Below are 15,495 nucleotides of genomic sequence, written 5' to 3'. Positions count from 1 at the left end.
TTCAAGTCAATTGCTGTTAAAAATCTGTTTTTTATCTATATGAGAAATGCAGGCATTTGACGCCACATTCTAATCACTAATCTAATTAAAATGTATTAATTTCATGCAGCTGAAGATAATATATTTCTATATGAACCAATTTCACAAATACTAATACTAAAATGACAGAATTGACTTTTCTACAGTAACTTGCATTTAACCTGTAACTGTAGGACTTCATTTATTGTTTATAATTTATTGTAGATGTTATGTACTAATTACTCTATAATAGTAATTAATAGTTACTCTACTAATTACAAATCCACAACTGCAGCTGAATATATATATATATCTCTCTCTCTCTCTCTCTCTCTCTCTCTCTCTCTCTCTCTCTCTCAACTTACAATATAGCAGAACATCAGTACATTGAAAACAACTTGAACTTACCTGCTCGGATTTTATTGAACGTGTTTGTAGAAACTGAGATAACAACACACACCAATACACCAGTTACATTTCTCTTCATTTTTTCACATTAATTTTACAAATTTGAGCCAACAGCAGATTACATTTCTCCCAAATACACATATGAAAACTGTATTCTCCCTGGTTTTGAACATCATGATTATTACCAATATACATTGCACAAGGCTAATCATCAGATTATTGTGGTATTATGTCTTGTCTAGCCACTGGTATGCTGCATGGTACTACACAACAATAAGCTGGTGGTGGTGCTTCAGTTTTGAGCTCTCTATGGGTATTAGATTAAATGACCAGCACTTTATTAAGAGGTTAATGTTTTTCTATAGAACATTTTCAGTGGAAAAGGCTTGTCTTAAAATAGTACACGTTAGACAAATTAAAAAAAAAAAAAAAAAACATGATTTACAAAAAGAAAATCACAAAGTCCCGATAACACAATAATTAAAAAACACATCCTCCCGGAGGAACATCTTCGATGGATATCTACTTCCAATCTGACTAGGGATGCATTGTCAAGGTTCATCTGCAAATTGTGTATTTATTTTACAAACGTCCCAAATTGTAAATAGTTTGACAAATTGTAAATCATATAATAATGTTATTGTGCTAAGTGCTTAATAAAAAAATGTCTGTCAGGTTTCCACTGCATGTATATATAATATATATTTTAAAGACACTAATTAGAAAACAATATTTTATATATAGTTAATACAAAAATAACAGAATTATATGATTTACTGTCATTTTAAATGTAATTAATTTAATTTAGCCACTGGCTCATACACATTTTGGTATTAAACCTTAATAAAAAGGGTATCCGTTTCATCAAATAAGCTGGTATTCACTGGTAAATATTTTATACTGTGCTAATTAAATTTTGAATTTCATTCAAAGTTGGACTCCCTTCTTCTGTAATTTGTATTCTCCTCCATCATTTACTGTGCAGTGAAATTGGCAGACGTTCGCCAGAATCCTCATCTCCGAATCCGTTAAAAGACGATGTGGGTAAAACCAAGGGCAATTTCTCCAGCCGCGGCTATGCAAAAGCCCGCCACCGTAACAAGCGGAGAGTCCAGCAGTAGCTGCGCGTTGGGTAGCTACAGTCATGTCTGTCAGTCGAGTCCGCCGACAAGGCCCCAGAGCTCACAGTCACTCTCCGAGAGGTCCACAGAGCTGGAGGAGGTGGTGGGCTTTCAAGTCAACGTGTGGAGAAGCTGCTTCGTCTTGTGCTCCTACAAGTTGTTCTTCTCCGTGCAGTCCGCCTCTGTGCTGCGGGGGAAGTAGACGGTGGTCTTGTGCTCTTCGTAGCGGTCGATGTGCTTGAGGTGCACCACCATGTGCAGCGCGTAGGCCAGGACCAGCAGCAGAATCAGGGAGGTTATCAAGCCCATCAGGATTGCTGGGGTGAAGAAGGTGGCACAGTCGCTGGCAGAGGCAAATTTTTTGGACAGGACGTTGAAAGCCTGTATCTATCAAACCAGACAGACAGAGTGTCAGAAATATGCCGGAAATGCCAAAACAAAAGCTGCCTGGAAGTGAACTTCTTAAAAGGTATCGATCAAGTTTAACATTTAAACAAGTTCTTGCTCAGTTCTTTTGACTCCAAATCCAAATGTATGTCATTCCAGGCAGCTTTTTGTGTGTCACACTTTGTGATTTAACAAGTTTTGTCAGATTTATTAATTCATTAGAATACACAGTTCTGAGCAGCAGGTATCACTTCCCTGGTTCTGTCATTTCAAATTGCTATAAAGCTCCTTATAAAACACTGTTTGCTGATTTAGCTGAATTAAATGTTTCTTTGATTCTAGCTGTTTTCTTATTGGGGTACATTGTACATTGGCAAACATATTCTGATATTGGATCAAACTCCAATAGCACCTGACTAATTAGATACAATGGACTAATATTTGATATTTACAATTTATTGTTACTACTATTGATATTCTTAGAGACAGGCAGGGTGACCCAGCCTTCATAAGCAAGTGACCGACGAGTCCACACCTTTTTTCACATACATAATTCTCTGGTACTTCCCAGGCTGGCACTGTTATTAACGCCTTGCCTGGCATGTGCCCATGCATGGGTCAGAACAATTTCAGCATTTATACAAACACTCTCACTTCCTTGCAAATGAACGACGGCAATTATTTTGACGCGCCTAGAATTAAGTCTATAGTCTATACCTAAAGTGCAGGCACTTTCATGGCGCCGCCTGCGCGAAGTGGAGCTGACGACGCAAAACCTGCAGCTCAGACCAAGTGAGGCGCCTGGCGAATAAAGCCTTAATCAGCAAAAGGTGTTGACAGCCCGCCCCCACCACCGCCGAGTACATGAAGACGACCGTTCGTGTCAGTCAAGAAGCGTCACATTAGCATCAGACTAAGCGCTTTTGCCTCTGGCGCGTTCCGGAGAGAGAGAGAGAGAGAGAGAGAGAGAGAGAGAGATTGGCATGATTGAAAATAAATCTCTGACAAAATCTTGAGGCTGAACCCAGAAATAGAAGGGAATCAGTCACGTCTGCGCGTGGGTTCGGTGTAGCCGCAGAGAGGACGAGGCGGGCCGCACCAACCTGGAAATCGGTGAATGTAATGTGCCAGTGTGCAGCATTGTCTACGCTGGAGCTTGGCACCAGGAGGGTGTCATATTTCTGGAGGCTGCTGACGTGTTGGCAGTGGTAGGAGTTGGTTGAGGGAGCGTAGATGTCGGTGGCGTTGAAGGCGGCTTCGTGCGTCCAGTTATAGTGGATGTGAACGCTGTCGAGAGTGAACCAGTTCTGTCCAGCTGACTCATAGAAAGTGTTGGACATTTGTAGTCTGTGGGAGAATCGAAACACAGACACACACAATAATGATTTAAGGGTGGTAGTAGCCTAGTGAGTAATACACTCGCCTATGAACCAGAAGAGCCAGGTTCAAATCCCACTTACTACCATTGTGTCCCTGAGCAAGAACCTTAACCCTGAGTGTCTCCAGGGGGGGACTGTCCCCTGTAACTACTAATTGTAAGTCGCTCTGGATAAGGGCATCTGATACAGGCAACAGCATGTCAATGGTGACCATTGTTAAAAAGGTATTTATATTTAAAGGATATATAAAGGATAAAAAGGTAGATTTGATTGGAAGAAGGGAAACCAACCTGATTGCCAGCCCCTTCAAGTCTTCCACATCCCCAAAACGCATGATGAGCCTAACGAAATGAAAACACAGACTAACAAGTAAGTACATCTGGTGCAATAAATGGAAGTTGATCTATTTCAATAACATAAAATCTTATCTATTATGTATGATGTAATGTATTATGATGTCTGTATCTCTGTATGTCTGTATATACATCACAATATTAAAATTAAAGGAAAACCGCACCGGGATATTATTAGAAATAAGTTGTTTTAGCGTATGATGATTATCAGTAAGTCCATATGTGGACCGCAGCCCTAATGAATATTACCTGAGGCCACTTTGAACATTACAGAGCAGTCTGATCTGACAGAGTGTTGCAGTACATGAATGTACAAGTCATTTATTATTAAGCCCTTTAATGCCCCTTTAATCAGTGAACAGAAGCTGTTATTCATAGCTACATACAAGTAGGTTATATTTGTGCAAAGGACTCACAGCTGTCTTTAAATCTGTATATTCAGACACATCAGAATCTAATATATACCCATTAATCAATGTAATATAACAAAGAAGAGCTATAATTATAGTATTGATAATAATGAGAGTGTTACGAAGTGAGATTCTCCACATCCCACACAGGCAGTAGGCTGTAATTTAAGTGAACTATGCGCAGCACTACGCAGCACCACATCAAGTGCATGCTACACATCTTCTGCAGTACTGGAAATGAATCGATCATCTTCATGGCATTTAAATAGACATGGAATATAAGTAGCGTTCACAAATGTGTTCAGGATTTACAGAAATACACATGATATGTCTGTACTGCCTGCACGTTATCTGTAGCCTGAAGAGGGTCCTGTCTTTCCCTCTTTTCCTTTGCCAGTAAAAAGTCTTTGGACACGCCCACTACCATACTAACCATCCATACAGGTTTTCAGCGCTTTTGCTGAAGAATTCACTCCCAACATGCTACGCCTTATATTGCCCCTCCAAACTGTCCCCATATAGTTGAGTAACAAGCAGCAATTGTCAATTGACCCAAAGTTAATTCATTTTTTCGATGGCACCTAGCCGTGGGTGATATCTGGCAGAAAGTGCCTACATTTTGTCCAGGAAGTTGATGTGAGTGTCTAAATGCGAATCAATTCATGTGTAACAGTAACTTCAAACAGCTAGTTCACATGAAGTCAGCGCTACGGAAAAATCCCACAAGGGCAAGAAGTAGACGGTTATTTTATCCAACACAACCCTGTCAGCTCCAAAGGCCTCTTTTACGGGACATTTTAATAGATGGAAGCAATTATCGAAGCAATTACGGAGCTCACTAAGAAACCCAAGGTACCAATGAGGCACCATATTAGTTTTATTTGCATCCAACAAATGCATGCACATCTGCACCAACTCTGCAAGCAGGAGCACTTTAAATTTATTAGGGTTAGGGTACTCAAATTATGTTAATGCTTCTGTACGTAGAGAGTGTGTTGTGTCTGTTTTTTTAAATCAATGAACTCTAATAAACACTTACCAAACAAAACTAAATAAAACGACAACGGAATTCTTAGTTGTAACATACGTTCATGTATCTTACATTTCCATTCTGCAATGGCTGATCCGTATGACGCTCCCAAGAAACGTGCCGCTTGCAAGCTACTGGAGGCGCTGTACAGACGCTGTTACGTGGGCTTACAACAATGATCCGAGGCACGAGCGTGTCGTGAGAGTCGTTCGAGTGTGCATGGCGAGCACATTGGAGTGCGGCAGCCATTGAACATAATGAATCAGCCCTAACAGCACTCATTACTTTCATTACGCATTTTACTGGCCCCTGCCTGCAACAGCTCTGCGCCTTCTACTCCGCTAGTTAAGCCATCTACTCGTGTTAAAGTACAGAGAACGAAGGTAAAAGATAACTCTAGTAATCCGCTTACACTCGTGTAAAAGTACAAAGGTTTTTGCCTTCAAGTGTACTTAAGGATCAAAGGTAGAAGTCCAATCATTTATTATGTCTCCCATTATCACTTTGGTAAGAGGACACTTAATCACATCTCATTTGGGGCAGTGGTGGCCATAGGTTCAGGAAGCGGACTCATAATCGTAAGGTTATGGGTTCAAATGCCGAACCGCCAAGGTGAAAGGTCATTCATCGCCAGTCTATTAACAGAATATCAAGAATAAAACCATAGCCAGAACCAAGCGGTTATGAAATAACAGGATTTGAGAACATAAGATAGGGTTAAAAAAATGTTGTAACTTAGCAAGAGGTTATAAATGTTATTAAAAGACACCTGCCACTCACAGCTGCGTTTATGTTCTTTTTCTTGGTTTTGCATAATGTAGTCGAGTAAAAAGCAAGACATTTGACTGTGAACAGTAAACAGAGAGCAAGGAATCACATTTGTTGAGGTATTGCAGGGAGAACTTACGTGGCTTTGTCTTTACTGCAGGAGGAGCCTTTGGTGTCCACGTGTGCCTCCGGGCCGAACGCTCGCTCGGTCAGGTCCACCAGGGTGTGGTTCTTATACCTGACGGCCAGCTTGCGGGCCCTGAAGAGGATGCAGATTTTGCCGTTGTACGCCACATTCAGGGGGGAGTAGGGCAGGATGGACCCGGGGGCCTGAAGCAGCTTCCGCTTGGTCCGCAGAGGAGAGTGCAGCTGCCATCCGTAGGGCTGAGGACACAGGGAGCAGCAGGGGAGCGATCAAAGACTGATCCCACAGTCCCAAACCGCAGGCGTGTTATCGTCTATTCAATTATTTCTTTTATTAAACACGACTCCCTGTGGGACAGGGGCATTCATCCAAAATCAGAATGTCATTTCCCCAAAGAATAACTCTAATCATCTGTCCCCTGGACACAATGTGCTCCGGCTGGGATTAATGTCCTCTGGTTGCGAGGGAAAACCTTGTCACGGGTGTCGGCCAAGGTCACATTGGATCTCGGGTGCATCTTGGTGGCAAGCCCACCTGCAGAACTCTTCTGAGCGGGTTCTCGGCTGCGAGCAGCGCGCTGTCCCCCTTAGAGGCACCGTGGCTCCGGGCGTCCACTCCATCTGAGGCAGGAAGAGGGAAAGCGTCATAAATCCAGGCCCTCGAGGGCCCCACACAACATTTACCTACACGCTCCAGACAGAAGCACTCGATGACTGCGGCATTCCTCAAGTGTGCTCAAGGCTGCTCTTTCATCATTCTGGCTGCTTTTTTGTTAATATTGATGATTTATTTTTTTATGGCATATACAGTACTTGGCAATTTTGACACATTTTCACCAGATTTGCCTGTATCTGGCAGAACGCTCAGACGCCCTCATCTTACAGTCAGTAGTGACAGGGACAGAGAAAGTGAAATTCAAATCGACACAGAGGCGGACTGCACGGAGAAGAACAAACAGAGCGAGCGCAGCACACGGCGACACAACGAAATGTGGCCTCTGCATTTAACCATAGCCCTTGGTGAGCAGTGGGCAGCCATGACAGGCGCCCGGGGAGCAGCGTGTGGGGACCTTCGAACCGGCAACCTTCCGATCATGGGTCCGTTTCCTTACCTGCCAGGCCACCACCGCCCCCAGCAGAGACACTCACGGTTAAGTGACTTGCTCAACAACACCATGGTGGAAAGTGGCATTTGAACCTGTGACACACTAGGCTACTACCACCCGTGTTTTCTCAGAATCTTCTACTAATATACAATAACAGGTATGAGATTTTGGACCATTCATGATGAGAGTTTTTATAATATTCATATTATACTCATACAGCGAAATAAAAACAGATGTGACATCACACATGGTAACTTACTGTTTCTGACATTGCTGGGTTGAAATGACAGGCCATCCAAACTACAGACAAGAAGAGAAGGAAAACATTCATTTCATTTGTAGTATATTTTTTAACCATGAGAACTTCCATACAATTATTCTGACTCTGTATTTAACACACTTGCTGGTGTTGTTGGACCTTTACTTCTTCTTGATGTTACCAATATTAATGCACACATTACAAGTAAACACAAACTCTACAATACTAATTTCATTTTGCAAAGGAAGCAATGTATTAAAGTTTTTCCTTATAGCACCATGGTCCACCTCATTGTCCCCATAATTTCCTCAACAGAATGCCAGCTTATCCTAAGACAAACTGTTTAAAGATCTAATCGCGCCATAGCACCAGATGAAATGGGCTTAGCTGCGAGATTCCAAGAACTGATTAAGAGCGTGACGGATCAGGCCGTACAAGCCACACCAGAAGCGTCTGAATCCGCACCAGAAGGTGGCCTGCCACTGGCCACACCGGTGTGGCGAAGGGGAGCCAGGGGACATGAGGCGGGGCACATCAGGCAGGCCAGTGGAGAATGAGACCAGTGGGTTAATTATGGTCCTTCCACAAGCCACCGTACCACACATGCCTGTCTTACAAAGTAACCTCCTTCCGTTCAGCTGCATGGCAGTGTGGGGTCGGTGGCATGAGGGTTGCAGGGTGACAGTATAAGATTTGTCATCTTTTTAAACGCACTTGTCACATTTGATGTGAAATGTCATCGCTGTGAGCAACATATTTGTAATTAAAAGACAATTTCATTCAACCTACAATTCTAATAGGCAATAAAAGTCTCTAATTTACCTCTAAAATATTTCACCTAAACATGACACCTAAATCATCAACCTTTCATAATAACATCTGTTCATTCCACACTTTCTTTTATTAAATTTTTATTATTTTTTTTGCTTAAGGTACACATGGAAACGTTTGGCAACCAGAAATTGGCCTAAAAATGACATCTGGTTATAAAACCGTGTTTAGAGATTTAGTGGGCTGCAGATCGACTGAGTACACTCCAGTGATGTAAGAAAACATTGGGGAACGCTAGACACAGCCTCCTCTTCATCCTCCAGCTCTTTCTGCTCCAATCCCAATGCATGGCGCCGTTACGTAAGGCCGTTTACAGAAGCACTGAGTAATGATGCATCTCATCACGTAGCAAACTTGGCAACACATCACCCCACACGTCCAAAAACATCTAAATCAAGCAGCAACGCAGCTTTCAAAAATCTCCAGGATGAACACAAATCTCCCCCCTCCTTGTGACGGACTCCCGTTGCCAGATCACAGATCGGCTCAGAGCTCGGCACCTGAACATCCCAAAAGACGGCCAAAACAAGGCACTACTCATGTCATGCCTAGATGGAGGTGACAAAGAGCTGGGTCAACAGTTTAATAAAAAAAAAATATATATATATATAAAATAATTTCAGTGGCTTCTTTTGAATGTGAAATCAACTAAAGAAGAGTACTGACTGGCCAAATATTTTAAGAAACTTAGGAAACAGTATTACCGACATTCTGGTTGACTGAGCGAGCACAAAAATGACGATTAACTCGTCGTCTCGTAGCTCGTGATTCTGCCCAGATGAGGCGTAGAAGCAGCGCACTTGGCAACTTCGATTCGGGGCCGCCCGTGGGCGGGGCGGGGCAATTGTATAATCGATGCGTTCGGCCGGGCGGCGCCAGTTCTCGCGAGATTCGGCGCAGCGCCGCTGCGCGTCTTTAAACTCGACAAATCTGTTAATACAGCAGCAAAGCCCGCGCTGCCCTACATGTAGCGGCCCTGTCCCATCTGTGCAGGCGCTAAAGCAGGCAGCCTAACAGGCCCAATGCCCTTGAGGCAATATGTTGCCAATTAGAAAAGGCATTAAAGAAAAAAAAAAAACAACTCCGCGATTAATGGGTTCATATGAAATCAGCAGATGGAGACACAGTCACATAACAAAACAACTATGTTCATTGAATAAACGAATCACCTTTACTTCATTATATCAAATGACCAAATAGGCTTATGGTTGTGTTCCGAGTACAAATATATAATATTTTTTTTTATCTTAAATGATCTAATGAATGATTCCACGTTGTGTTAGATGCACACTAGGAGTGCCAAAAAGTGAACAAATGTTTGCCTCAAATGCCCAAATAAGTGATGAGCGATTGGGATTTTGATTGTCCCATCATACTTCTCTTAGGGTGGGTTTATACATCTTCTCCTGCTGGTCACAACCACAGGGACATTCTGCTGATCTTGTGTGTGTTTTTTTTTAAATACGCTGTGTAGCCTACACTTCAGCGACCAACAAAGGTTCTAAGCATTTCAGGCTGTATTAAGGAAATGAATAAATTATATATCAAACCTGCTGAGTGGGGCAACATTGTACATAAAGAGTTCATTATTATTATTATTATATAAGTTTCTGAATTTCATTCAGACTATACCTGGTGTTGAAAAAAATGTATTTTAAACCAAATATGTACAACTTTAACTGCAGGTTAACTACAGGAGCCATACCGATTCTAACGCGATTATTTACCATTATAGTTGAAAGTTAAGTTGGAAACTAGTTAAATGCAGTCATCTCAAAATTGCATGTTAATGTTTGCACTTTACATTTAGTTTATTTTCATTCCTCAATATCTCAGAAGCTTCATCTCAGATGTTACATTTCATAACTGCGAAGCCTTGGCCACAAAATCTTGTAATGCAATTGTCTTTAAACACACCATTCTGACCAGCTAACCAGAAATGATCTGATACATCAAGCCATAATTAACTGGAAAGGATTCAAACATACCTATTTTACTAGTAAACATGAACCCCCCCATTCAAAGACAATGGATGAAAAACAGTGGTATTTATGGCCAAGTGCAAAAGAAATGACGATGGACCAAAACTAGAACTTTAAACCAAACACATTTCGTGTCAAGAAGTTGCAAATGAAATTTAAAAAATGTAAAGATAATAATGTGTTATGGGTGTTTTCCACAGGCCCATGGTGATAAAAGCAGAGGAGCTGGTAACTTGTGTCTGGGCACGATGGGGAGAGATGGTGTCTCCATGGTCCAACTCTCCCGCAGCGGGAACACGAATCCAGGTGAGCAGTGAGCCTCCTTTTTTAGTAGCAGATATGGATTTGCCCAGCAAACTGATTCCAACAGACCAACACCAATGGATTTTCTCTAGGGTTTCACTGACTGAGCCCAGATCAGGTTCCAAGCTCATTTATAGCGCACCTACAACAGACAAAGCCTGTCCCCCCTCAAAAAAAAAAAAAAACACTGATTGAGGTTTTCTGGCATTTTATGGCGACATTTTCTGTAAAGACACACAAATGCCGTCCGCAAAGCATCCCTCCTTGCCCCGATTACAACAAAGAGAGTTGGGACTTCTCCATCACCCAGCCACCTACCTCCTCCTCCCCACCACGGCAGGCACTTGATCGAGAGACGACGAGGGACGCAGGGCAATAAAAGCGAACACGCCGAAACACGCCACGATCGTCCGCGGCGCCATCGAGACGGACAGATGATGCTGCTTCGGATGATGACTTCTTCATAATCTGCGGCGATAATAGTCGAGACCTGGGGCTGTGTGATTGACGCGGCCGGCGGCCAATGAGCGGGCGCGGCGGAGACGGTCGTGCGTCACGGCCACGCCCACCCACGAACCTCGCGCGCATACTCATACACAGGCGCCTATTCCGCCCGCAATAACAACAAAAATAATCATCACCATCAATAATCCAAGTTTTCTTAAACAGCTCCGGCGGTTAATTATCCACGTCGGTGGCGCCAGAGTCAGGATTGGATACTGTAGATTGCGATCAGGTGACCCAGATTTCATCCCCAAGCGGCCGGTAACTCATTCCAAGGCTGATGCGCACTGCTGCGAGGAAAGGGGCGGTGGGTGAAGACGCTTCGCCGGGCTCGTTTTCTGAGCCGTCGCGGGCCTGGAAGCCCCCTCATCCATGCGGCACGGAGAGGCGTCGGCGCGGCGTCTGATAGGCTACAGTCTCCGGGAGAAGCACAGACGTTCAAACTCATCAATAATCTACATTACAAACGGCTAGAACACGACCGCCTTCTATAAACCGAACATTATGGGGGCGGTGGACTGGTGTTAGTATGTTATGTATCATTTGTGCTGGATGAAGCCTAATCAATTTGATATCGACTTCATATCTACTGGTTTATTACAGAGAATTTCCTCGATCAATAATAACTGCATTACATGGGACAAAAGCAATGTGTTGGATCTCTTTCTTTTTCTCTGTGTTTTTTCTGGAACTTGTCAGGCTGTCTCTGTAAACACATATTAATACCCTGTGTGGTAAAATAAAGGTCAAATAAACAATTCTGTCTCCAGCAGCTGTAACTGATGTTTTCATCACAGAACACACTTTAAATTTGTTTAAAATGTCCAGCAAGTAAATACAATCAATCACATTAAAGGTTCCTATATGATTTAAAGTTAATTTTATGAAAAAATCTAATACACCGTGCAATGAACGCCGGACTTTATACACTGAGAAATCGCTTCCATGAACATGTCACGAGAAATGTGATAAATAAACAGAAAATGTGTGATAAAATGATATCGTAGGTCAAAATTAATTAATCTTATTAAAATTCTGATGAATGATTCCGTCTCGACGACTGTTTTTAGTCAGGCATTTGTAAGGACATTTTTGATGGCTATTCTGAAAGATCTTAAAGAATTTTATTTAGCATGTAAAAAATGCGGTCTGTTTTAAAAGTATTATCTGTAAAACGTTTAATGAAAAAAAGAACTTTGAGTTAAACAATTTAAAGCAGGCTTATTAAGGGGCACCTTTAGGCCTGCGGAGCGAACATCGGCGCTGAGGATCCTGGGATCGTTCTTTTCGTCTGTGGCTCGGAGTCTATCAGCATGGGTACGTGCGTTATTCGACGTTTTACTATAGTTCCTGTGAACCGGGGTCGGGGCGGAGTGCGCAGAAAGTCGACCCTTCTCCTCACCGATCCAGTTTAACTCGTCACGGTAGCGTTTTTACGACGATGGACGCGTGTTTTAAGCGCCTTTTCCCCCGCCTCGCAACGTGGGGCTCGGGCCACGCCGCGTCAGCCCGCACCCCCACCGTCGCGCCGAGTGTCGCGCAGCTCGCTCGCTCGCTGGGGCGGCCGGTGTCGCGTAGCTCGCTCGCCGGGGTTAACGGTGTGGATTTATTTCGCGGGGTTCTGAAGAAGAATTTGTAGCCGCCGCTGGATCGTTAGCAGCTTTGCTAGTCGCTTGGTTAGCGGTTAGCGTCCGCGGGAGAGAAGAGTTCTTCCTCTATTTTATTTAAAGAGATTAAACACACACACACACACGTACATACAAGCAATAAAAAGGATTACTTATTTCGATTACAAGTATCCCCGTTTCGCCCCATGGTCTCGTTACTTATTGTTCGTGTCCCTCCGCCCTTTAGGAAAGTGTCGTGGTCTGCGTACCGCCAGGAAGCTGCGGAACCACCGTCGTGAGCAGAAGTGGCATGACAAGCAGTACAAGAAGGCCCACCTGGGCACGGCTCTCAAGGCGAACCCGTTCGGAGGAGCTTCTCACGCCAAGGGCATCGTCCTCGAGAAAGTGTAAGCAGTGAGAACCCAGTGAGGATCCTCGGCTGTGGCCAAGCACACTCGTTTAAATTCACTTCTGCTTCCCTCCGCAGGGGCGTCGAAGCCAAGCAGCCCAACTCTGCTATCAGGAAGTGTGTCAGGGTCCAGCTGATCAAGAATGGCAAAAAGATCACCGCGTTCGTCCCCAATGATGGCTGCTTGAACTTCATCGAGGTCGGTCAAGGAGCAGGCTCTTCTACAGCATACTGCACCACACAATTTGGAGTTTAATCTTAGAATGGCACAATTCTCAGTTTTAGCCACTTTAGGTTGTACTAAATGGTCCATTAAAGTCTGTATGTCTAAGTCTGCTTTTCATTGAGTTTGATTAATTTGTTGAATCTGCTACTGTCTTTACTGCATCCTTGAAACTGATCTTCTTTTTTTTTTTTTTTTTTTCACATCAGAATTTCTGCTCAGTTAAATGTTTGCATCTTTTTAAAGGTTGCGCAGAAATTCCCTTTTCAAGCTTTCCCTCATTGTGCATTTATTTTTGTAATTTTAGGAAAACGACGAGGTTCTGGTGGCAGGATTTGGTCGTAAAGGACACGCCGTTGGAGATATTCCCGGTGTGCGGTTCAAGGTGGTGAAAGTGGCCAACGTGTCCCTTCTGGCTCTGTACAAAGGCAAGAAGGAAAGACCCAGATCTTAAATTCTGCCTTTTGTGTACAATAAAGTTTTTGAATCCCATCAGCAGTTTCCGTGTGGTCTGTCACATTGAATTAAATATATATATATATATATATATATATATATATATATATATATATATATATATATATATATATTATTTTTTTTTTTTTTTTTTTTTAATGCTTAGTTTTTATTCCAATGAGGGATTTTGCAATAAGTTTCATAGTACTGTCATCATGGAAATGCAGCAATTAGGTCATTAACAAAATGTGGTTCTTGTGGGATTGTTACTTTTTAAAAAAATAAAGGCCTAGTCAATTGTGTGATCTACCTGTTTGCTTCTTAAAAACACATATTGTAAGCAAAAAAGCATAAAGTCCAATGAACATTTTATGAAATCAGCTGTGTGCAGGAATTTGAGTTTCCCTCTTCACTGGATGCATGAAGCCAGCTGACCGCAATATTTCCCGCTGTGTTCCGTCATGTTGACCAGACGGGCCGGTCTTGGCTTGAATAGCGGCACACAGTGCCAATTTAAGAATAGCAGTAAACCTTTTGGGGATTTAGGGCACATTTGTTACATCAAAAGTGTTTGGATTTTTTATTTTTATCTTTTGATGTCTCTCCAGGCCTCAACAGTTTTTCCTTTTTTTTTTTTTTTCCAAGCACACAAGTTTGACTATTATAAGCTATATAAAGCAGTTGGCCGTGAAAAAAAAACCTTCTTGGGTTTTTCTAGTAGATAATTAAAGCTGACCTGACCAGCAGTTTCTGCTTTAACATGATATGTTCTCATAGGAAATTTCAAAAATGACCCATAAAACATGAATTTGGAAATTAAGCTTGATGGCTTTATTGCAATAAATTGTAATATTAACATATGAAATCACATTTTAATAAAAACACAAGTGCAAAAGTATTTCAGAAGATAATTTGCAAATATGTAAGTGAAATAGCAGCCTCTGCCCCAGTCCAAGATAAAGTAAGAATAAAACTTAAAAGGCCTGTAGAAATAAACTATATAAATCAGCAAGGTTTGGAATCAGGCTGGGTCCACTTCAAATATCAGTTTCCGTTCAATTAAGTTCCAGAAAAAGGTTCACATAAGGCTTCAAATATAAATTTAAATAATTTTTTAAAAAACATATTACTGTAAATACTTGACTGTTGCAGGAAGTCTGGTGGCGGAGGAGAAAGGAGGTCGACAATGTGGATCCAAAAATAGTGCTTGTTTTTATGTGTGTTTTTTTTTTTTTAAGTGTTATTTATTTATTCTTTTTCTCAAAAAGTGAATTCAAAAACATGCAAATATTTACAGGTGATTAAAAAGGTATTTTAAAAATAAATCAAACACACCAATAATACCTTAGTGGTTAAGGAAGCGCCCCCCCTAATTGGAAGGTTGCCGTTTCGAAACCTGATCCGCCAAAGTGCCACTGAGGCGCCACTGAGCAAAGCACCGTCCCCACACACTGCTCCCCGGTCGCCTGTCATGGCTGCCCACTGCTCACTCAGGATGATGGTTAAATACAGAGGACACATTTCATTGTGTCACCGCGTGCTGTGCTACAATGTTTCACAATGACTTCACTTAATACAGGGTAACCGCAGCTGTAGCCCCTCCTCCTGTATCATGCAATAATTCAGTCCCCGACAAAAGTCTTGTCACTTGTGTACAAATTGACCTCAAGTGCTGCTGAAATATATTTCTAATCAAGATTTTTTTAAACAAATGTCTCATTTTACTCCTAACAGCTTTTGTAATAATGTTTCAGTGCAAAACAAAACTGTTCAAAAGTATTCTAAGCTTCGTAAAGC

The 15,495-nt window shown here is 42.2% G+C and overlaps 2 protein-coding genes across 2 annotated transcripts; one reads left to right on the top strand and one right to left on the bottom strand.

Moving 5' to 3' along the window:
- Positions 1 to 416: 416 nt before the first annotated feature.
- atp6ap1la (ATPase H+ transporting accessory protein 1 like a) lies at positions 417 to 11,010 on the bottom strand. Its single transcript, XM_028999413.1, has 7 exons — positions 10,818 to 11,010; positions 7,384 to 7,424; positions 6,554 to 6,639; positions 6,014 to 6,258; positions 3,604 to 3,654; positions 3,038 to 3,281; positions 417 to 1,934 (listed from the first exon to the last, which is right to left on the bottom strand). Exons 1-7 carry the CDS (start codon positions 10,919 to 10,921, stop codon positions 1,698 to 1,700), a joined length of 1,008 nt encoding a protein of 335 aa, XP_028855246.1. The 5' UTR covers positions 10,922 to 11,010; the 3' UTR covers positions 417 to 1,697.
- Positions 11,011 to 12,237: 1,227 nt separating this feature from the next.
- On the top strand, positions 12,238 to 13,734 carry rps23 (ribosomal protein S23). Its single transcript, XM_028999026.1, has 4 exons — positions 12,238 to 12,320; positions 12,858 to 13,017; positions 13,098 to 13,218; positions 13,550 to 13,734. Exons 1-4 carry the CDS (start codon positions 12,317 to 12,319, stop codon positions 13,694 to 13,696), a joined length of 432 nt encoding a protein of 143 aa, XP_028854859.1. The 5' UTR covers positions 12,238 to 12,316; the 3' UTR covers positions 13,697 to 13,734.
- Positions 13,735 to 15,495: the final 1,761 nt, after the last annotated feature.

Source organism: Denticeps clupeoides, chromosome 12 (assembly GCF_900700375.1).
Source record: "Denticeps clupeoides chromosome 12, fDenClu1.1, whole genome shotgun sequence".
Taxonomy (NCBI): domain Eukaryota; kingdom Metazoa; phylum Chordata; class Actinopteri; order Clupeiformes; family Denticipitidae; genus Denticeps; species Denticeps clupeoides.
Note: the sequence above shows the minus strand (reverse complement) of the source record. Positions and strands in the feature narration are given on the sequence as shown.

Coding starts and splice junctions, on each gene's coding strand:
- atp6ap1la (XM_028999413.1), bottom strand. CDS start 10,921: ATGGCGCCGCGGACGATCGTGGCGTGTTTCGGCGTGTTCGCTTTTATT. Junction 7,425..10,817: donor GCCGTGGTGGGGAGGAGGAG/GTAGGTGGCTGG, acceptor TCTTGTCTGTAG/TTTGGATGGCCTGTCATTTC. Junction 6,640..7,383: donor ACCCAGCAATGTCAGAAACA/GTAAGTTACCAT, acceptor TTCCTGCCTCAG/ATGGAGTGGACGCCCGGAGC.
- rps23 (XM_028999026.1), top strand. Junction 13,018..13,097: donor GGCATCGTCCTCGAGAAAGT/GTAAGCAGTGAG, acceptor TTCCCTCCGCAG/GGGCGTCGAAGCCAAGCAGC. Junction 13,219..13,549: donor GCTGCTTGAACTTCATCGAG/GTCGGTCAAGGA, acceptor TTGTAATTTTAG/GAAAACGACGAGGTTCTGGT.